This window comes from Cherax quadricarinatus, chromosome 81 (genome assembly GCF_038502225.1).
Source record: "Cherax quadricarinatus isolate ZL_2023a chromosome 81, ASM3850222v1, whole genome shotgun sequence".
NCBI classification, from domain to species: Eukaryota; Metazoa; Arthropoda; class Malacostraca; order Decapoda; family Parastacidae; genus Cherax; species Cherax quadricarinatus.
The window spans coordinates 15,676,398-15,699,364 of record NC_091372.1 but is presented as its reverse complement, the minus strand read 5'-3'; the positions used below and the strand labels follow the sequence as shown (position 1 = coordinate 15,699,364).

General features: G+C 39.1%; 1 protein-coding gene across 5 annotated transcripts in view; it reads right to left on the bottom strand.

Moving 5' to 3' along the window:
* Positions 1-6,069: 6,069 nt before the first annotated feature.
* LOC128699941 (ATP-dependent helicase brm) overlaps positions 6,070-22,967 on the bottom strand; it is a 232,990-nt gene continuing 216,092 nt past the window's right edge. For 2 of the 5 annotated variants that reach the window (XM_070102470.1, XM_070102469.1), the window contains one exon: positions 6,074-6,495. In XM_070102470.1, the coding sequence (XP_069958571.1) occupies positions 6,308-6,495 (188 nt within the window). In that variant the 3' untranslated portion in view covers positions 6,074-6,307. Of the gene's footprint in view, positions 6,496-22,967 lie in introns of all 5 variants that reach the window. The other 3 variants (XM_070102471.1, XM_070102468.1, XM_070102472.1) reach the window with 3 other exon arrangements.

Below are 22,967 nucleotides of genomic sequence, written 5' to 3'. Positions count from 1 at the left end.
TTGCAGTCTTTGGCCATCTAGACTATATTGTGTCTGCGGTCTTCTTTGCCCTTCCCCAATCTTCATGACTTTGCATTTGGCAGGGTTAAACTCAAGGAGCCAGTTGCTGGACCAGGCTTGTAGCCTGTCCAGATCTCTTTGTAGACCTGCCTGATCCTCGTCCGATTTGATTCTTCTCATTAACTTCACATCATCTGCAAACAAGGACACTTCTGAGTCTATCCCTTCAGTTATGTCATTTGTCAGCATAGTTGCTGATCCCTGTATTCCCAGTATTATATAGCATAGCATATTAGTATCATCCCTGTGCTTTAGACACGAGATCCCTCGTAGGCCTGGCTTTGTGTGACGTCATGGGGATACACATGGGCAGTGATCCCCCTGTCCCGTCCTCACTCGGCGGCAGACCTACAAGGCGTGAACAGGCTAGGCACCGGGCTCCATCTCTCATCTCAGTCTGACAATACACCTACCATCCTACAAGTGTGTCTACCTTATCCTACGATATCTCCATTCAAGAACCCCTTACGATACATTCACATATACCAAGAACAGCACAGGTCCTAGGACTGACCCCTGTGGAACCCCGTTTGTCACAGGTGCCCACTCTGACACCTCGTCACGTACCATGACTCATTGTTGCCTCCCTGTCAGGTATTCTCTGATCCACTGCAGTGCCTTTCCTGTTATGTGTGCCTGATCCTCTAGCTTTTGCAGTAACCTCTTGTGAGGAACTGTGTCGAAGGCCTTCTTGCAGTCCAAAAAAAATGCAGTCGATCCACCCCTCTCTCTCTTGTCTTACTTCTGTCACCTTGTCATAAAGCTCCAGAAGGCTTGTGACACAGAATTTTCCTTCCCTGAAACCGTGCTGGTTGTCAATTATACACTGGTTTCTTTCCAGGTGCTCCACCACTCTCCTCCTAATGATCTTCTCCATGACTTTGCATACTATACACGTTAGTGATACAGGTCTGTAGTTTAGTGCCTGATGTCTGTCTCCATTTTTAAAAATTGGGACTACATTTGCCATCTTCCATACCTCAGGGAGTTGCCCAGTTTCAATTGATGTGTTGAAGATCTTTGTTAATGGCACACACAGTATCTCTGCTCCCTCTTTAAGGACCCACGGAGAGATGTCTGGTCCCACCGCCTTTGAGGTGTCAAGTTCGCATAGCAGCTTCTTCACCTCCTCCTTGGTTGTGTACCTCACCCAGCACTTGCTGGTGTACCCCCCTGTTCTGATTTCCTGGAGTCCTACTGGATTCCACTGTAAATACTTCTTTAAATCTCATGTTGAGCTCCTGACATACCTCTCGGTCGTTTCTTGTGAACTCCCCATCACCCTTCCTCAGTCTGATTACCTGGTCCTTGACTGTTGTTTTCCTCCTGATGTGGCTATACAACAGCTTTGGGTCAGACTTGACTTTCGATGCTATGTCATTCTCATATTGTCGCTGAGCCTCCCTTCTTATCTGTGCATATTCGTTTCCAGCTCTTCGGCTAATCTCTTTATTTTCCTGAGTTCTCTGTCTTCTGTACCTTTTCCATTCTCTAGTACACCTAGTTTTTGCCTCCCTACACCTTTGGGTGAACCAAGGACTCGTTCTATTCTTCCCATTATTTCTGTTTCCCTTGGGAACAAACCTCTCCTCTGCCTCCTTGCATTTTGCTGAGACACAGTCCATCATTTCTTGTACTGGTTTTCCTGTCAGTTCTTGTCAGTGTGTGTGTGTGTGTGTGTGTGTGTGTGTGTGTGTGTGTGTGTGTGTGTGTGTGTGTGTGTGTGTGTGTGTGTGTGTGTGTGTCTGTATGTGTGTGTGTATGTATGTGTGTGTATGTGTCTGTATGTGTCTGTATGTGTCTGTATGTGTGTGTGTATGTGTGTGTGTGTATGTGTGTGTATGTGTACTCACCTATTTGTACTCACCTATTTGTGGTTGCAGGGGTCGAGTCCTAGCTCCTGGCCCCGCTTCTTCACCAGTTGCTACTAGGCCCTCTCTCTCCCCGCTCCATGAGCTTTATCAAACCTCGTCTTAAAACTGTGTATGGTTCCTGCCTCCACTACGTCATTTTCTAGGCTATTCCACTGCCTTACAACTCTATGACTGAAGAAATACTTCCTACTATCTCTCTGACTCATTTGTGTCTTCAACTTCCAATTGTGGCCTCTTGTTTCTGTGTCCCCTCCCTGGAACATCCTGTCCTTGTCCACCTTGTCTATTCCACGCAGTATTTTATATGTCGTTATCATGTCTCCCCTGACCCTCCTGTCCTCCAGTGTCGTCAGGCCGATTTCCCTTAATCTTTCTTCATAGGACATTCCCCTTAGCTCTGGAACTATCCTTGTTGCAAACCTTTGTACTTTCTCTAGTTTCTTGACGTGCTTTATCAAGTGTGGGTTCCAAACAGGTGCTGCATACTCCAGTATGGGCCTGACATACACGGTGTACAGTGTCTTGAATGATTCCTTACTAAGGTATCGGAATGCTGTTCTCAGGTTTGCCAGGCGCCCATATGCTGCAGCAGTTATCTGATTGATGTGTGCTTCCGGAGACATGCTCGGTGTTATACTCACCCCAAGATCTTTCTCCTTGAGTGAGGTTTGCAGTCTTTGGCCACCTAGCCTATACTCTGTCTGTGGTCTTCTGTGCCCTTCCCCTATCTTCATGACTTTGCATTTGGCAGGATTAAATTCGAGAAGCCATTTGCTGGACCAGGTGTCTAGTCTGTCCAGGTCTCTTTGAAGTCCTGCCTGGTCCTCATCAGATTTAATTCTCCTCATTAACTTCACATCATCTGCAAACAGGGACACTTCTGAGTGTGTATGTGTATGTGTGTATGTGTGTGTATGTGTGTGTATGTGTGTGTATGTGTGTGTATGTGTGTGTATGTGTGTGTATGTGTGTGTATGTGTGTGTGTGTGTGTTACCTGTTCATGTGTGAATGTGTTGCCTATGCCAGTTGTGGAATCCATTGTGCCTACTTCATAGATTAAGGTAATGTGTGCAAAGTGGGTTGAACTGCAAACCTTTATGGATGAAAAGCATCCCAAGACAGCTATTGCAAGCCATGCTGGTGACTATTACAATGACAATGTTGTGGCCCAATTTTGGCAAATCTTAAAGGAACGAGAGGTACAGAGCTCTATGGACAGATTTGATGTGCGACAGAGGTCCAGTGACTCTCAAGCTGGTCCTAGTGGCCTTAACCCCTTCAGGGTCCAAGGCCCAAATCTGAAGTGGTGCCCCAGTGCCCAAGAATTTAAAAAAAAAAAATGTTATTTTTTCTTATGAAATGGTAAAGAATCTTTTTGTGAAGGTAAAAAAAAAAAAGTACGAAATTTGATGGAAAACTGACGAAATTATGCTCTCGCGAATTTTGATGTGTCAGCGATATTTAAGAATCAGCGATTTTGCCGACTTTGACTCCCATTTTAGGCCAATTACATTATTCCAGTCAGCCAAATTCTTAGCTATTTCACTAGTATTACTTCTATTCTATCGATTGAGCACAAGAAATCGCCAAGTCAACTGTTTCAACTACAAATTAAAGTGATCGGAAATTGTTAATTTGGCCAATTTAACACAAAAGTCCAAAATATTCCAATTTCAAAACAGGGTCCAGAATAAACAATGTAGGTATTCCTGGAACTAAACTAACATTTCCTCTGTTCATTAGTTACGTTTTGAGGCTTTACAAATAAATTCCATTTTGATTTTTTATTCACATAATGAATTTTTATTCACACCAAAAAATAGAAGATTTACTGTTATGCAATACTGTAATAATTGTTTAAATATAATCACCATATCTGTGAATGCATATAAGACCCACCAGCTGGCGTGTACTAGACGTGTGACGTCGCTTGTTTACTCTTGAACATCGGCAAAAATTTAACATTTCTGCTACTTTGAGCTCAGTTTCAAGCCATTTCCAGTGCTAAAACCAATCAAAATTATCTCTATTTTTGTAATATGTCTTCCATTCTATCAAATGAGACCAAGAAATCACAAATACAACTATAAAAAACATACGAAAAAACACTGCAAAGTCGCTGTTTTAATCGAAAATCACGGTCTCAGTTTTTTTTCTCTCATTATACACAGTGTGCTGCAGGATTTGTTTTATGTGGTGCACACATACCACATAGATGTATTCTCTCATATCTAGGCCCAAATTTACCACTCACAGTTTATCAGAGTGAGCTGAGCTCATGACGTAGATCTACGGTTTGGACCCTGAACGTAAAGCCGTAGATCTACAGGACGGACCCTGAAAGGGTTAAAAGAAAAAGGGAAGTAACCCCGGAAAAGGACTTGCTACCTCAAGTCCTAATGGAAGGGGATTCCCCTTCTAAACAATAACAACTTCCACACTCTCCCCTCCTCCCATCCCATCAATCATCACCAGATCTTCAATAAAGTTAAGTGTCATGTATTCTATTCTAGTAGAGTATTAATTGTGCATGTCTTCTTAAGTTTGTGTGTATTAAAATTAATATTTCATGTGGTAAAATTTTTTTTTCAGAATTTTGGGTGTCTTGCACGAATTAATTTGATTTCTATTATTTCTTATGGAGAAAACTAATTCGTCTTACAATAATTTCGGCTCACGATGAGCTCTCAGGAACTGATTAATATCATAAGGCAGGGTCCACTGTACATAATATTACAAACTAGTACATAATATTACAGACCAGTACATAATATTACAGACCCGTACGTAATATTACAGGTCGGTACATAATAATATTACAGATCCGTACGTAATATTACAGGTCGGTACATAATATTACAGACCAGTACATAATATTACAAACCAGTACATAATATTACAGCCTAGTACATAATATTACAGACCAATACATAACATTACAGACCAGTACATAACATTACAGGCCGGTATATAATTACAGAGCAGTACATAATACAGTGGACCCCCGGTATTCGATATTAATCCATTCCTGAGACCTCATCGAATACCGATAATATCGAAAACCGAATCAATTTTCCTCATAAGAAATAATGGAAATCAAATTAATCCGTGCAAGACACCCAAAAGTATGAAAAAAAAAATTTTACTACATGAAATATTAAGTTTAATGTAATAGAATAATTACAATAACAATAAAATAATTGACACTTACCTTCAATGAAGATCTGGTGATGACTGATGGGATGGGAGGAGGGGAGAGGTGTTAGTGTTTAGAAGGGGAATCCCCTTCCATTAGGACTTGAGGTAGCAAGTCCTTTTCCGGGGTTACTTCCCTTCTTCTTTTAATGCCACTAGGACCAGCTTGAGAGTCACTGGACCTCTGTCGCACAACACATCTGTCCATAGAGCTCTACCTCCCATTCCTTTACGATTTGTCTAAAATGGGCCACAACATTGTCATTGTAATAGTCACCAGCACGGCTTGCAATAGCTCTCTGAGGGTGATTTTCATCCATAAAGGTTTGTACTTCAACCCACTGTGCACACATTTCCTTAATTTTTGAAGTAAGCACAATGGATTCCACAACTGGCATAGGCTTCTCAGGGTTAGCCCCAAACCCTTCAAAATCTTTCTTAATTTCCATACTAATTCTCACCCTTTTTACCACAGGGTTGGCACTAGAAGCTTTCTTGGGGCCCATGGTGACTTATTTTGCAGAAACAAGCACCAAACACAGTGATAATATGGATAATATGGAATGTACCGAATGTATCCTTAGATGTGCGCACAATGGTTGGCTTGTAAACACTGGCACACATGGGGCGGTTCAGGCCACACATGGACAGGTCTCGTACGAATCATATCGAATACCGGGTTTTCAATCGAATACCGAGGAAAATTTTTTGCGATATAATGCATCAAATACCGGATTTATCGAATACCGATGCCATCGAATACCAGGGGTCCACTGTATTACAGACAAGTACATAATATTACAAACTAGTACATAATATTATACACCAGTACATAATATTACAGACCAGTACATAATATTACAGACCGGTACATAATATTACACACTGGTACATAATATTACAAACCAGTACATAATACTATGATTAATACAGTAATTTCTACTTGAGTACCAAAATGCTTTTATTATAGAGTACAAAGGTTGAGTTAACCTTCACTCTGCTTCTAGAGTACAAAGGTTGAGTTAAACTTCACTCTGCTTCTGGAGTACAAAGGTTGAGTTAAGCTTCACTCTGCTTCTAGAGTACAAAGGTTGAGTTAAGCTTCACTCTGCTTCTGGAGTACAAAGGTTGAGTTAAGCTTCACTCTGCTTCTAGAGTACAAAGGTTGAGTTAAGCTTCACTCTGTTTTTTTCATACTCACATCATCATCATCATCATCATCATCATCCTTGTCATCGTCGTCATCATCATCCGAGTCATCAGCATATTTTACTCTCTTCCTTCTGCTTCTGCCTCTATCTGTCTTGTTTTTCTTCCCCGTACTGTCGTCTTCTTCCTGCTTCTCTTCATTATCTTCCTCAGCTTCTGGAAAAAAAATACATCAAACATTGTAGCAGAAGAATGAATGTGCGAGCTGTCAGTTATTTGTACCATGGCTGGAACAATACCATGGCTGGAACAATACCATGGCTGGAACAATACCATGGCTGGAACAATATCATGGCTGGAACAATACCATGGCTGGAGTAATACCATGGCTGGAACAATATCATGGCTGGAACAATACCATGGCTGGAACAATACCATATCCAGAACAATACCATGGATGGAACAATACTATGACTGGAACAATACCATGACTAGAACAATACCATGGCTGGAACAATACTGTTACAAAAAACACGATTTCTAATAATGACAGAGATCTCTATTGAATACTAGAAAGGACTGCCCTTCTAGCATCCAGCCTGTTACTGGGTTTTTGTAACAAGTAGTCAGTATCCTGGTTCAATTATCCATTAGAATTTAGTAAGATTCAATAGTGCTTCAGGATTACAACTGGTAGGCTACTAACTAAAGAAATTAAAATTTAATAAGTTTATTAATAACAATAAAGTTGTCTAGGCATATAATATCAAAGTAAATTATAGTAATCAATTGAATATGCAGTGGTCCCCCGCTTTTCGTAGTACCCGGCAATCGTAAAATTCGCCAATCATAGGGGTATTTTCGTATAAACATGGACTCGCTTTTCATAGGTTGACTCGCGAGTCGTAGTTCGTCCGGGACACGTACGCACGGCGTGAGCCAGGGCGGCAGCCAGTCTGGCATTGTTTACCAGTGAGCGAAGGTCCCCTCGCGTGCTCCAGCGAAATATTTCATAATATTCCATTTATTTTAGTGCTTGCAAGTACTAAATAAGCTACCATGGCTCCAAAGAAAGCTCCTAGTGCCAAGCCTGTGGTAAAGAAGGTGAGAAATACGACTGAATTTAAGAAAACTATCATTGAACAATATGAAAGTCGTACAAGTGTGGCCAAACTGTCCAGGATGTATAAGAAATCCTACACAACCTTATGTTCCATAGTGGCCAAGAAAAATGAAATAAAGGATGCTGTTATTGCATAGGGAGTAACTATGCTGACAAAAATGAGATCACCAGTACTGGAAGAGGTTGAGAAGTTATTATTGATGTGGATAAATGAGAAACAATTAGCAGGAGATACTCTTATGACTTCGTTTATTTGTGAATAGGCTAGGCAGTTGAATGAAGATTTGGTAAAGAAATTGCCTGCAAATAGTGGAGAAGTCAGTGAATTTAAGGCCAGCAAAGGCTGGTTTGAGAGATTTAAGAACCGTACCGGCATACACAGTGTGGTAAGGCATGGTGAGGCTGCCAGTTCGGACCACAAGGTGGCTGAAAAATATGTGCATGAATTCCAGGAGTACATAAACAGTGAAGGACTGAAACCTGAACAAGTGTTCAATTGTGACAAAACAGGCCTCTTTTGGAAGAAAATGCCAAAGAGGACCTTCATTACACAAGAGGAAAAGGCAATGCCAGGACACAAGCCTATGAAAGACAGGCTGACACTAATGTTCTGCGCTAGTGGGGATTTCAAAGTGAAGCCATTACTAGTGTACCATTCTGAAAATCCCAGAGTGTTCAGGAAAAACAATGTTATGAAGAGTAAATTGTGTGTGTTTTGGAAATCTAATAGTAAGGCATGGGTCACGAGGGAAATTTTCGTCGAGTGGTTCAATGAAGTGTTTGGCCCTAGTGTGAAGGAGTATCTCCTGGAAAAGAAATTGGATCTCAAGTGTGTGCTAGTAATGGACAATGCACCTGCTCATCCTCCAAACTTGGATGACCTAATTTTCGAGGAGTTTGGGTTCATCACAGTAAAGTTCTTGCCCCCGAATACCACTCCTCTCCTCCAACCCATGGACCAGCAGGTTATTGCAAACTTTAAAAAACTCTACACAAAAGCAATGTTTCACAGGTGCTTGACTGTGACCACAGACACTCACTTGACCCTAAGGGAATTTTGGAGAGAACACTTCAGCATCCTCCACTGCATAACCCTTATAGGTATGGCTTGGGAGGGAGTGACTACCAGGACTTTGAACTCTGCCTGGAGAAAATTGTGGCCAGATTGTGTCGACAAGAGGGATTTTGAAGGATTTGGGACTGACCCTAATGAGCCTATGTCTGTTGTAAAATCAATTGTGGCACTGGGGAGTTCCATGGGGTTGGATGTGAGTTTGGAGGATGTGGAAGAATTGGTGGAAGACCACAATGAAGAGCTCACCACTGAGGAGCTGCAAGAGCTTCAGCAGGAAGAGCAACACATCGCAGCTCAGAATCTTGCTGCAGAGGAGGAGGAAGAGAGATGGAAGAAGGTGCCTTCTTCAGAAATTAAAGAGATTTTTACTATGTGGGGTAAGATGGAAAGCTTTATGGAGAAACATCACCCTAACAAGGTTGTTGCAAGCCATGTTGGCAACATGTACAGTGACAAAGTCTTGGGCCATTTTAGGGAAGTGTTAAAGAGACGCCAGAAACAGAGCTCTCTCTCCATAGTTATTTTGCGAGACAGGACTCCAGTGACTCTCAAGGTGGTCCTAGTGGCATTAAGAAACAGAGAAGAGAAGCAACCCCAGAAAAGCAATTGGTACCTGAGGTGTTGCTGGAAGGGGATTCCCCTTCCAAACTATAAACAATCCAATCTCTCTCCTCCTCCAGTCTCCCATACACGAAGAAGAATCTCCAATAAAGGTAAGTGTTATGCTGTTAATGTTTCATTCATCATTTCCCATTGTATTGTTTATGTACTACATGAATATTTCATGTAAAAATTTTTTTGTTTTAATACTTCTGGGTGTCAGGAACGGATTAATTGTATTTACATTATTTCTTATGAGGAAAATTGATTCGTAAATCGTAAATTTTGTTTATAGTAACGGCTCCAGGAACGGATTAATTACGAACAACGAGGGACCACTGTAGGATACAAGTTCCTACCAGAGGCGTCGCTAGAGTTGGTGTCACGCGGGGCAGCATCTTTGGTGTCTTTTCTTTCTTTCTTTCTTTCAACACACCAGCCATATCCCACTGAGGCAGGGTGGCCCAAAAAGAAAAACGAAAGTTTCTCTTTTTAAATTTTGTAATTTATACAGGAGAAGGGGTTACTAACCTCCTGCTCCTGGCATTTTAGTCGCCTCTTACAACACGCATGGCTTATGGAGGAAGAATTCTGTTCCACTTCCCCATGGAGATATCAGTAAATAAACAAGAACTAGTAAGAAAATAAAAGAAAACCCAGAGCGGTGTATGTGTATATATATATATATATATATATATATATATATATATATATATATATATATATGTATATATATAAATATATATATATATATATATATACAGGAAGGCCCCGCTTTACGGCGTTTCACTTTACGGCGTTCCGCTAATACGGTCATTTCAAATTATGACCAAAACTCGCTATACGGCTCCCCCACCTGACTTTCTAATACGGTCACCGCGCCCCACCTTGTTTGTTTACATTCTTCGTGAGCTCAGTAAGCACTAAGTCTCTCCATTTTGTCTGGAAACTCCAAAATTTCAAATGTTTTTAAAAGTTATTTCATATTTTATATATACTCTGATAATTATACTTATGTATACCTGTACTTAAATAAACTTACATACTGTGCTGGCATGCAGGTACACATTAAAATCAGTAAGTGTGTCTTATGTCTCCAGACGTCATATTAGTAATGATAATAATAATCATCGTCTCATTTAAATGTCGTATATTACGTTAAATACACATTTTCATTAATCCATCTATGATATTTATTCAAAATTATATAATAAACACGATACATAACATAAAAAGATGATAAATACACCCCACAATAGAATAAATAAACATAAATATGAGATGTGGTAGCAGACGACTTGCACAAGTGACGTCATATTAGAAATGATAATAATAATAATCACCGAGTCTCATTAAATGTTGTATATTATGTTAATATACACATTTTCATTAATCCATCCATGATATTTTTTCAAAATTATACAATATACACGATACATAACATAAAAAGATGATAAATACACCCTACAATAGAATAAATAAACATAAATATGAGATGTCGTAGTCAGATAACTTGTACAAGTGATGCCAAGAATAACATTTTCTCTAATCTAACATAAGAGAAAATGTGTTACTGGGGGGTAACTGTAGAAAATTATTCCTTTCGTATGTATGTAAGTAAGTTTATTCAGGTATACACAAATACAGTTACATAGATTATCATACATAACAACATATGTGTAGAGAACCTAGGATAACCCAAAAAAGTCAGACAGAGAGACTTATTTCCATTGCCTTCACTCAGAGCATCATTTCTTCTTAAAATGATGTTACATGAGAATGGGAGTGTTCTTCTTTATTTATTCTACCGTATCAATGTAGAGACAACCTGTACACAATGTAACTTGTACACAAACCAGACGTGTACACTTCGTTTACAAAACTTACCTTCACCTGGTTTGTTTACATAACTCTGCGCCTGTCCTCTCTCATGCACTCATTCTTTCTCTCTCTCATTTATTCATTTTATCTCATTTACTTACTCCTGACCCTACATTAAAACTACAAATATTTTAAGGTAAGTAATGAGTGAACTGTATATACATTTTATTGCTCTGGGATGCTTAAATATCATGGAATATATGTGTGGGTGGGTTGGCCTGGTATGGTAGCCCGGCTGACTACCATACATACCACACTTGATTTTTTACAATAAATACTACTCATCTCACCCTATATTTTAAGGTAAGTAATGAGTGAACTGTATATACATTTTATCGCTCTGGGATGCTTAAATATCATAGAATTGTATGTGTGGGTGGGGTGGCCTGGTATGGTAGCCCGGCTGACTACCATACATACCACACTTGATTTCTTACAATAAATACTACTTGTCTCACCCTAGATTAAGACTATAAATATTTTAAGGTAAGTAATGAGTGCACTATGTGTGTATTGTACTTTTTATTGTTTTTTGATGCCTGGTTCTATTGCTAACATAATATATGTTAGTGTAAACTTGTTATCTAGTGTTTGTATGCATTTGTAAGTGGAAAAAAAGGGTGTTCCACTTTACGGCGGTTTCCACTTTACGGCGGTAGCCTGGAACCTAACCAGCCGTATAAGTGGGGCCTTCCTGTATATATATGTATATATGTATGTATGTATATATATATATATATATATATGTATGTATGTGTGTGTATATATATATATATATATATATATATATATATATATATATATATATATATATATATATATCTTTCAACACACCGGCCGTATCCCACCGAGGCGGGGTGGCCCAAAAGGAAAAACGAAAGTTTCTCCTTTTACATTTAGTAATATATATATATATGCATGCAAAACAACCACTCTGAAAGAATAGAGAAATTCCAAGTGCTTTCGTGACTACTCACATTATCAAGGAACTATGAAAGTAAAGCATCCAAGGAAGCTATATAAGGGGTCTGGCCAGCACCTCACTATCAGATCCCACAACGGTTAAACACCTGACGCGCACCGACCCAACTTGGATAGGTCCTTCGCACAACTCACCCACAAACTATTCTACCCAAGAAAATTTAAAAATTATTATTTGTCCAGTGTATTATTAAATTCTTCCCAAATTCTATTAATTATAAATGGATCTAATTTATATAAACCAAAGGAAATATTCATATTATTGTCAAAATTAGATCCATTTATAATTAATAGAATTTGGGAAGAATTTAATAATACACTGGACAAATAATAATTTTAAAATTTTCTTGGGTAGAATAGTTTGTGGGTAAGTTGTGTGAAGGACCTATCCAAGTTTGGTTGGCGCGCGTCAGGTGTTTAACCGTTGTGGGATCTGATAGTGAGGTGCTGGCCAGACCCCTTATATAGCTTCCTTGGATGCTTTACTTTCATAGTTCCTTGATAATGTGAGTAGTCACAAAAGCGCTTGGAATTTCTCTATTCTTTCAGAGTGGTTGTTTTGCATATTCTGAAATCACCTGTTTACTGTGATCTTATTGCATATATATATATTTTTATTTTTTTTTTTATTATCACACTGGCCGATTCCCACCAAGGCAGGGTGGCCCGAAAAAGAAAAACTCTCACCATCATTCACTCCATCACTGTCTTGCCAGAAGGGTGCTTTACACTACAGTTTTTAAACTGCAACATTAACACCCCTCCTTCAGAGTGCAGGCACTGTACTTCCCATCTCCAGGACTCAAGTCCGGCCTGCCGGTTTCCCTGAATCCCTTCATAAATGTTACTTTGCTCACACTCCAACAGCATGTCAAGTATTAAAAACCATTTGTCTCTATTCACTCCTATCAAACACGCTCACGTATGCCTGCTGGAAGTCCAAGCCCCTCGCACACAAAACCTCCTTTACCCCCTCCCTCCAACCTTTCCTAGGCCGACCCCTACCCCGCCTTCCTTCCACTACAGACTGATACACTCTTGAAGTCATTCTGTTTCGCTCCATTCTCTCTACATGTCCGAACCACCTCAACAACCCTTCCTCAGCCCTCTGGACAACTGTTATATATTTTTTTTATTTTTTTTTATTATCACACCGGCCGATTCCCACCAAGGCAGGGTGGCCCGAAAAAGAAAAACTTTCACCATCATTCACTCCATCACTGTCTTGCCAGAAGGGTGCTTTACACTACAGTTTTTAAACTGCAACATTAACACCCCTCCTTCAGAGTGCAGGCACTGTACTTCCCATCTCCAGGACTCAAGTCCGGCCTGCCGGTTTCCCTGAATCCCTTCATAAATGTTACTTTGCTCACACTCCAACAGCACGTCAAGTATTAAAAACCATTTGTCTCCATTCACTCCTATCAAACACGCTCACGCATGCCTGCTGGAAGTCCAAGCCCCTCGCACACAAAACCTCCTTTACCCCCTCCCTCCAACCCTTCCTAGGCCGACCCCTACCCCGCCTTCCTTCCACTACAGACTGATACACTCTTGAAGTCATTCTGTTTCGCTCCATTCTCTCTACATGTCCGAACCACCTCAACAACCCTTCCTCAGCCCTCTGGACAACAGTTTTGGTAATCCCGCACCTCCTCCTAACTTCCAAACTACGAATTCTCTGCATTATATTCACACCACACATTGCCCTCAGACATGACATCTCCACTGCCTCCAGCCTTCTCCTCGCTGCAACATTCATCACCCACGCTTCACACCCATATAAGAGCGTTGGTAAAACTATACTCTCATACATTCCCCTCTTTGCCTCCAAGGACAAAGTTCTTTGTCTCCACAGACTCCTAAGTGCACCACTCACTCTTTTTCCCTCATCAATTCTATGATTCACCTCATCTTTCATAGACCCATCCGCTGACACGTCCACTCCCAAATATCTGAATACGTTCACCTCCTCCATACTCTCTCCCTCCAATCTGATATTCAATCTTTCATCACCTAATCTTTTTGTTATCCTCATAACCTTACTCTTTCCTGTATTCACCTTTAATTTTCTTCTTTTGCACACCCTACCAAATTCATCCACCAATCTCTGCAACTTCTCTTCAGAATCTCCCAAGAGCACAGTGTCATCAGCAAAGAGCAGCTGTGACAACTCCCACTTTGTGTGTGATTCTTTATCTTTTAACTCCACGCCTCTTGCCAAGACCCTCGCATTTACTTCTCTTACAACCCCATCTATAAATATATTAAACAACCACGGTGACATCACACATCCTTGTCTAAGGCCTACTTTTACTGGGAAAAAATTTCCCTCTTTCCTACATACTCTAACTTGAGCCTCACTATCCTCGTAAAAACTCTTCACTGCTTTCAGTAACCTACCTCCTACACCATACACTTGCAACATCTGCCACATTGCCCCCCTATCCACCCTGTCATACGCCTTTTCCAAATCCATAAATGCCACAAAGACCTCTTTAGCCTTATCTAAATACTGTTCACTTATATGTTTCACTGTAAACACCTGGTCCACACACCCCCTACCTTTCCTAAAGCCTCCTTGTTCATCTGCTATCCTATTCTCCGTCTTACTCTTAATTCTTTCAATTATAACTCTACCATACACTTTACCAGGTACACTCAACAGACTTATCCCCCTATAATTTTTGCACTCTCTTTTATCCCCTTTGCCTCTATACAAAGGAACTATGCATGCTCTCTGCCAATCCCTAGGTACCTTACCCTCTTCCATACATTTATTAAACAATTGCACCAACCACTCCAAAACTATATCCCCACCTGCTTTTAACATTTCTATCTTTATCCCATCAATCCCGGCTGCCTTACCCCCTTTCATTTTACCTACTGCCTCACGAACTTCCCCCACACTCACAACTGGCTCTTCCTCACTCCTACAAGATGTTATTCCTCCTTGCCCTATACACGAAATCACAGCTTCCCTATCTTCATCAACATTTAACAATTCCTCAAAATATTCCTTCCATCTTCCCAATACCTCTAACTCTCCATTTAGTAACTCTCCTCTCCTATTTTTAACTGACAAATCCATTTGTTCTCTAGGCTTCCTTAACTTGTTAATCTCACTCCAAAACTTTTTCTTATTTTCAACAAAATTTGTTGATAACATCTCACCCACTCTCTCGTTTGCTCTCTTTTTACATTGCTATATATATATTGTTATATATATATATATATATATATATATATATATATATATATATATATATTGTTATATATATATATATATATTAAACACCATATTTACTACCAGTCAATTTTACTTTTGTACATTAAACATTATTTTATACTTCCCATAACATTTTGTTGCCAAATTTTCAAGTTTTTATATTCAACCCCAACCTTTGTATTATCCTTTGTACCTGTGTACCTGGGTACCTGTCTACCATCTTACTATCATATTATAACCAAGACATTACCACTGTGATTTTTTACTATTATTCTGTGGAGACAGAGAACTTTGTCCTTGGAGGCAAAGAGGGGAATGTATGAGAGTATAGTTTTACCAACGCTCTTATATGGGTGTGAAGCATGGGTGATGTTGCAGCGAGGAGAAGGCTGGAGGCAGTGGAGATGTCATGTCTGAGGGCAATGTGTGGTGTGAATATAATGAAGAGAATTCGTAGTTTGGAAGTTAGGAGGAGGTGCGGGATTACCAAAACTGTTGTCCAGAGGGCTGAGGAAGGGTTGTTGAGGTGGTTCGGACATGTAGAGAGAATGGAGCGAAACAGAATAACTTCAAGAGTGTATCAGTCTGTAGTGGAAGGAAGGTGGGGTAGGGGTCGGCCTAGGAAGGGTTGGAGGGAGGGGGTAAAGGAGGTTTTGTGTGCGAGGGGCTTGGACTTCCAGCAGGCATGCGTGAGCATGTTTGATAGGAGTGAATGGAGACAAATGGTTTTTAATACTTGACGTGCTGTTGGAGTGTGAGCAAAGTAACATTTATGAAGGGATTCAGGGAAACCAGCAGGCCGGACTTGAGTCCTGGAGATGGGAAGTACAGTGCCTGCACTCTGAAGGAGGGGTGTTAATGTTGCAGTTTAAAAACTGTAGTGTAAAGCACCCTTCTGGCAAGACAGTGATGGAGTGAATGATGGTGAAAGTTTTTCTTTTTCGGGCCACCCTGCCTTGGTGGGAATCGGCCAGTGTGATAATAAAAAAAAAAAAAAAAAAAAATATTCTTTTGGTACTTTAATTGTGAATTTTATTTTGTCAATTTAAATCTATAGTTATAATCTTGATCTTGTCAACAACCTATACCAGACTCTAGTGCAATTGCAAGTACCATTTCAAATTGTATTTTTATATTATAAGTTTATATTATAATTCCTACCATCTGTCCATTTAACTTTGCTTACCATTACTTAATTTTAGTCCCTTATATATTTTAGCTTTATATAACTATCCTAGTTTATATATCCACAATTGTTAAAATAATCAAGGTGCTATTCTCAGGTGCTAAAGTAGAATAAGTTCACAATTTTGCCATTATATTCCAAAGCTCATTTATTTGATTACCACTTTATTCTTCACCACAACCTATATTAGTCCCTTTTTATTATAATTTTAAACTATAATTCTAACTTTAAAAAATTACCTTTATAGTACTACCTACTATCATATTCCCAAGCTCTATTATATGATCATCACTTTATTTGTATTAGTCCCTTAGCTCATTATTTTACATTTGTTAAATAATTCAGGTGCTCTTTTTTAGCTTAAGACTATTTACTTTGTTTTATACTTAATTCTAACTATAGATTCACTACAAATCTTATGATTACAAGCATTGATCCTGATACCAACCTCTTATTTAATGACTTAAATGAATCAAACAGTTACTGTAATTACTACACTGCAGAACAATCAAAGGCACTTCTCAGTGCCAACAACAACATAACTATCTTTAACTACAATATCAGATCTTTAAGCAAGCATTACGATGACCTCATAGCATTACTAAATTCCTTACATGCCAATATGTCCATCATTACACTAACTGAAACCTGGCTAAAGCCTGATAGTACAGATGTCTATGCCATTCCTGGTTACACAGCCATACACAACTGTAGGCCAGACCAACAAGGGGGTGGCACAGCCATATACTACTCAGACCAACTAGAATGTATCACTAATACTTGCACAAGGGATGAACATGGGGAATATATAATAGCTAAATTCAAATCCAAATACCTACAAAAACCTCTCACATTGATAAACATCTACAGAGTTCCAGTCAAACATTAGCCAATTTAGTCAAAATTTAGGAAGTATGATAACTGATGCACGCATGAACAAAGATCACTTACTACTCTCAGGTGACTTCAATATAAATCTCCTGCAAGACCAGGACCCACACGTTACTGAATTCACAAACACAATGAGTAACTGCATGTTACTACCAACAGTAACAAAACCTACAAGAGTTACAGAGACTAGTGTTTCCCTACTTGACCACATCTGGACCAACACCATATCCCCTTTAAAATCAGGCATAATTACAGATAATACCACAGACCACTACCCTACTTTCCTCATAACAACTCTTGGTAAACTACCCCAAGACACTACTAAAGTCACCTTCAGACTTCACAATGAGGCAGCCATTAATAACTTCACAACAGCATTAGCAAACATTGATTGGCACACTGAGCTAGAAATCTATACAGATATTGACGAATGTATTAATAATTTTCTAAAAAAGACCCAATACCTCTATAACAAGCACTGCCCTAAAAAAACTAAACAGATGACAGCAAAGAGACTGAACAGTCCCTGGCTAACACCCAGCATTCTCAAATCCATAAATACAAAACACCAATATGAAAAACAGTACAGAATGGGTCACATAACCAGAGACCAAACAAAACGTTACTCGTCAATCCTAACCAGCCTGATAAGAAGGGCAAAAAAATTGTATTATGAGAACAGATTATCCAACTTACGAGGTGATATAAAAAAGACCTGGAAAACCCTATCAGAAATTCTGGGAACAAAAAAAATATCACGAAATAGCGAAATAAAATTAGCAAAATCAGATGAACCCCAACTCCCACCAACAGAAACAGCAAACAGACTCAATGATTTCTTCTCCACTATAGGACAAAACCTTGCCAATAAAATCCCAAGCTCAGATACCCCACCAAATGACTACCTCACTGGCAACTACCCGAACACACTGTTCCTAGCTCCGACTAACCCATACGAAGTCTCCCTTATTATCAATGCACTAAAAAACAAGGCAGGAGATTTAAGTACCTTACCACCCTTTATATACAAAAAAGTGTCACAAGTGCTATCTCCAATCATTGCAACACTCTTTAACAAATCCATCGAATCCTCCACCTTCCCTACAGTACTCAAAATAGCAAGGGTCACCCCGATCCACAAAGGAGGAGACCAAACAGCGTTGAATAACTATAGGCCAATATCCAACTTACACCCTCTCTCAAAAATCTTTGAAAAATTAATTCATAAACGAATCTACTCCTACCTTATCTCCCAAAACATACTCAACCCCTGCCAATTTGGATTCAGGCCTAATAAAAATACTAATGATGCTATTATACACATGCTAGAACATATATACACTGCAATAGAGAAAAAAGAAGTCCCACTGGGGATCTTCATTGACTTACGTAAAGCTTTTGATACAGTTGACCATGACTTGCTCCACGTAAAATTGTCACACTATGGTATAAGAGGGCACTCCCTCAACTACCTCAAGTCATACCTCAGCAACAGAAGCCAATATGTGTACGCAAATGGGGCAAACTCTTCTGCGCAACCAATTACAGTTGGTGTCCCACAGGGAAGTGTCCTTGGCCCTCTTCTCTTTCTCCTATACATAAATGACCTTCCAAATGCTTCGCAATTACTCAAACCCACACTATTTGCTGATGACACTACATACGTCTTCTCTCACCCGAGCCCAGTCACACTAGCCAATACTGTAAATACCGAATTACAGAAAATATCTACCTGGATGAGGACTAACAAACTTACACTAAACATTGACAAAACCTACTTCATTCAGTTTGGTAACAGAGCTACAGATGTCCCTCTTAACATAATGATAAACGGATCACCTATCACAAAGCTAACAGAGGGAAAATTCTTAGGAATCCACCTTGATAATAGACTCAAATTTCATACACATATACAACAAATTTCTAAGAAAATTTCCAAGACTGTAGGCATACTATCGAAGATACGGTACTATGTTCCACAGTCAGCCCTCCTGGCCCTATATCACTCTCTTATTTACCCCTATCTCACCTACGGAATTTGTGCATGGGGCTCAACAACAATTAACCATCTCAGACCACTAATTACCCAACAAAAGGCTGCAGTTAGAATGATAACAAATTCTCACTACAGGCAGCACACTCCACCAATATTCAATACACTAAACCTACTCACCATACAAAACATCCATACTTATTACTGCACCTATTACATACATAGAACACTTAACTCTGATATTAACCCTCCCCTCAAACATCTCCTTGCCAACCTCAACAGAACACATGACCATAACACAAGGCACAGATCACTCTTTGATGTTCCTCGTGTTCATCTCACACTATGCAAAAACTCAATGCACATAAAAGGCCCTAAAATCTGGAATTCATTACCTGTAAATATAAAAGAAACACTACCTGTTTATAAATTCAAGTCTCTACTCAAAGATCACTTACTCACCCAAAACCAAATAAATACTGAATAACTAAACCTTATAAATTGTATATCTTAAATGTTTCTCACAATTATATCACATAAATGTTAAACCTAAAACCGAATCTAACTTTATTATTTTTTAAATACACTACCTAACAGAATCCTTCATATGACTGAATGCAACCATATGACCTGTCTTTGTAATACTCACTTGTGCTTTATAGTAATCTGTTTACATTAATGTTTTATCACTGACTTCATCATTGCTTAGTTAATCTTAAGTTAATTTTAAGCCAGCCCGTAATGCTATGCATAGTATAAGTGGCTTTGGCATGCTGCTCTTATCTGTATTTTTTTGTACCTCTGTATGTGTGCTCAAATTTATAATAAATAAATAAATAAATAAATAAATAAATACATATATATATATATATATATATATATATATATATATATATATATATATATATATATATATATATATATATATATATATATATATACATGTGTATATATATATATATATATATATATATATATATATATATATATATATATATATATATATATATATATATATCTTTCTTTCAACACACCGGCCGTATCCCACCGAGGCGGGGTGGCCCAAAAGGAAAAACGAAAGTTTATCCTTTTACATTTAGTAATATATACAGGAGAAGGGGTTACTAGCCCCTTGCTTCAGGCATTTTAGTCGCCTCTTACAACACGCATGGCTGACGGAGGAAGAATTCTGTTCCACTTCCCCATGGAGGTAAGAGGAAATAAACAAGAACAAGAACTAGAAAGAAAATAGAAGAAAACCCAAAGGGGTGTGTATATATATGCTTGTACATGTATGTGTAGTGTGACCTAAGTGTAAGTAGAAGTAGCAAGACATACCTGAAATCTTGCATGTGTATGAGACAGATAAAAAAAGACACCAGCAATCTTACCATCGTGTAAAACAATTACAGGCTTCAGTTTTACACTCACTTGGCAGGACGGTAGTACCTCCCTGGGCAGTTGCTGTCTACCAACCTACTACCTATATTATATATATATATATATTATATATATATATATATATATATATATATATATTCTTCTTCTTTCAACGTACCAGCCGTATCCCACCGAGGTGGGGTGGCCCAAAAGAAAAAACTGAAGTTTCTCCTTTTAAATTTAGTAATATACAGGAGAAGGGGTTACTAGCCCCTTGCTCCCGGCATTTTAGTCGCCTCTTACGACACACATGGCTTATAGAGGAAGAATTCTGTTCCACTTCCCCATGGAGATAAGAGGAAATAAACAAGAACAAGAATTAGAAAGAAAATAGAAGAAAACCCAGAGGGGTGTGTATATATATGCTTGTACATGTATGTGTAGTGTGACCTAAGTGTAAGTAGAAGTAGCAAGACTTACCTGTAATCTTGCATATTTATGAGACAGACAAAAGACACCAGCAATCCTACCATCATGTAAAACAATTACAGGCTTTCGTTTTACACTCACTTGGCAGGACGGTAGTACCTCCCTGGGTGGTTGCTGTCTACCAACCTACTACTCTAATAAATATATATATATATATATATTTTTTTTTTTTTTTTTTTTTTTCAACAAGTCGGCCGTCTCCCACCGAGGCAGGGTGACCCAAAAAAGAAAGAAAATCCCCAAAAAGAAAATACTTTCATCATCATTCAACACTTTCACCACACTCGCACATTATCACTGTTTTTGCAGAGGTGCTCAGAATACAACAGTCTAGAAGCATAAACATATAAAGATACACAACATATCCCTCCAAACTGCCAATATCCCAAACCCCTCCTTTAAAGTGCAGGCATTGTACTTCCCATTTCCAGGACTCAAGTCCGACTATATGAAAATAACCGGTTTCCCTGAATCCCTTCACTAAATATTACCCTGCTCACACTCCAACAGATCGTCAGGTCCCAAGTACCATTCGTCTCCATTCACTCCTATCTAACACGCTCACGCACGCTTGCTGGAAGTCCAAGCCCCTTACCCACAAAACCTCCTTTACCCCCTCTCTCCAACCCTTTCGAGGACGACCCCTACCCCGCCTGCCTTCCCCTATAGATTTATATGCTTTCCATGTCATTCTACTGTGATCCATTCTCTCTAAATGACCAAACCACCTCAACAACCCCTCTTCTGCCCTCTGACTAATACTTTTATTAACTCCACACCTTCTCCTAATTTCCACACTCCGAATTTTCTGCATAATATTTACACCACACATTGCCCTTAAACAGGACATCTCCGCTGCCTCCAACCGTCTCCTCGCTGCTGCATTTACCACCCAAGCTTCACACCCATATAAGAGTGTTGGTACTACTATACTTTCATACATTCCCTTCTTTGCCTCCATAGATAACGTTTTTTGACTCCACATATACCTCAACGCACCACTCACCTTTTTTCCCTCATCAATTCTATGATTAACCTCATCCTTCATAAATCCATCCGCCGACACGTCAACTCCCAAGTATCTGAAAACATTCACTTCTTCCATACTCCTCCTCCCCAATTTGATATCCAATTTTTCTTTATCTAAATCATTTGACACCCTCATCACCTTACTCTTTTCTATGTTCACTTTCAACTTTCTACCTTTACACACATTCCCAAACTCATCCACTAACCTTTGCAATTTTTCTTTAGAATCTCCCATAAGCACAGTATCATCAGCAAAAAGTAACTGTGTCAATTCCCATTTTGAATTTGATTCCCCATAATTTAATCCCACCCCTCTCCCAAACACCCTAGCATTTACTTCCTTTACAACCCCATCTATAAATATATTAAACAACCATGGTGACATTACACATCCCTGTCTAAGACCTACTTTTACCGGGAAGTAGTCTCCCTCTCTTCTACACACCCTAACCTGAGCCTCACTATCCTCATAAAAACTCTTTACAGCATTTAATAACTTACCACCTATTCCATATACTTGCAACATCTGCCACATTGCTCCTCTATCCACTCTATCATATGCCTTTTCTAAATCCATAAATGCAATAAAAACTTCCCTATCTTTATCTAAATACTGTTCACATATATGCTTCAATGTAAACACCTGATCTACACATCCCCTACCCACTCTAAAACCTCCTTGCTCATCCGCAATCCTACATTCTGTCTTACCTCTAATTCTTTCAATTATAACCCTACCGTACACTTTTCCTGGTATACTCAGTAAGCTTATTCCTCTATAATTTTTACAGTCTCTTTTGTCCCCTTTCCCTTTATATAAAGGGACTATAC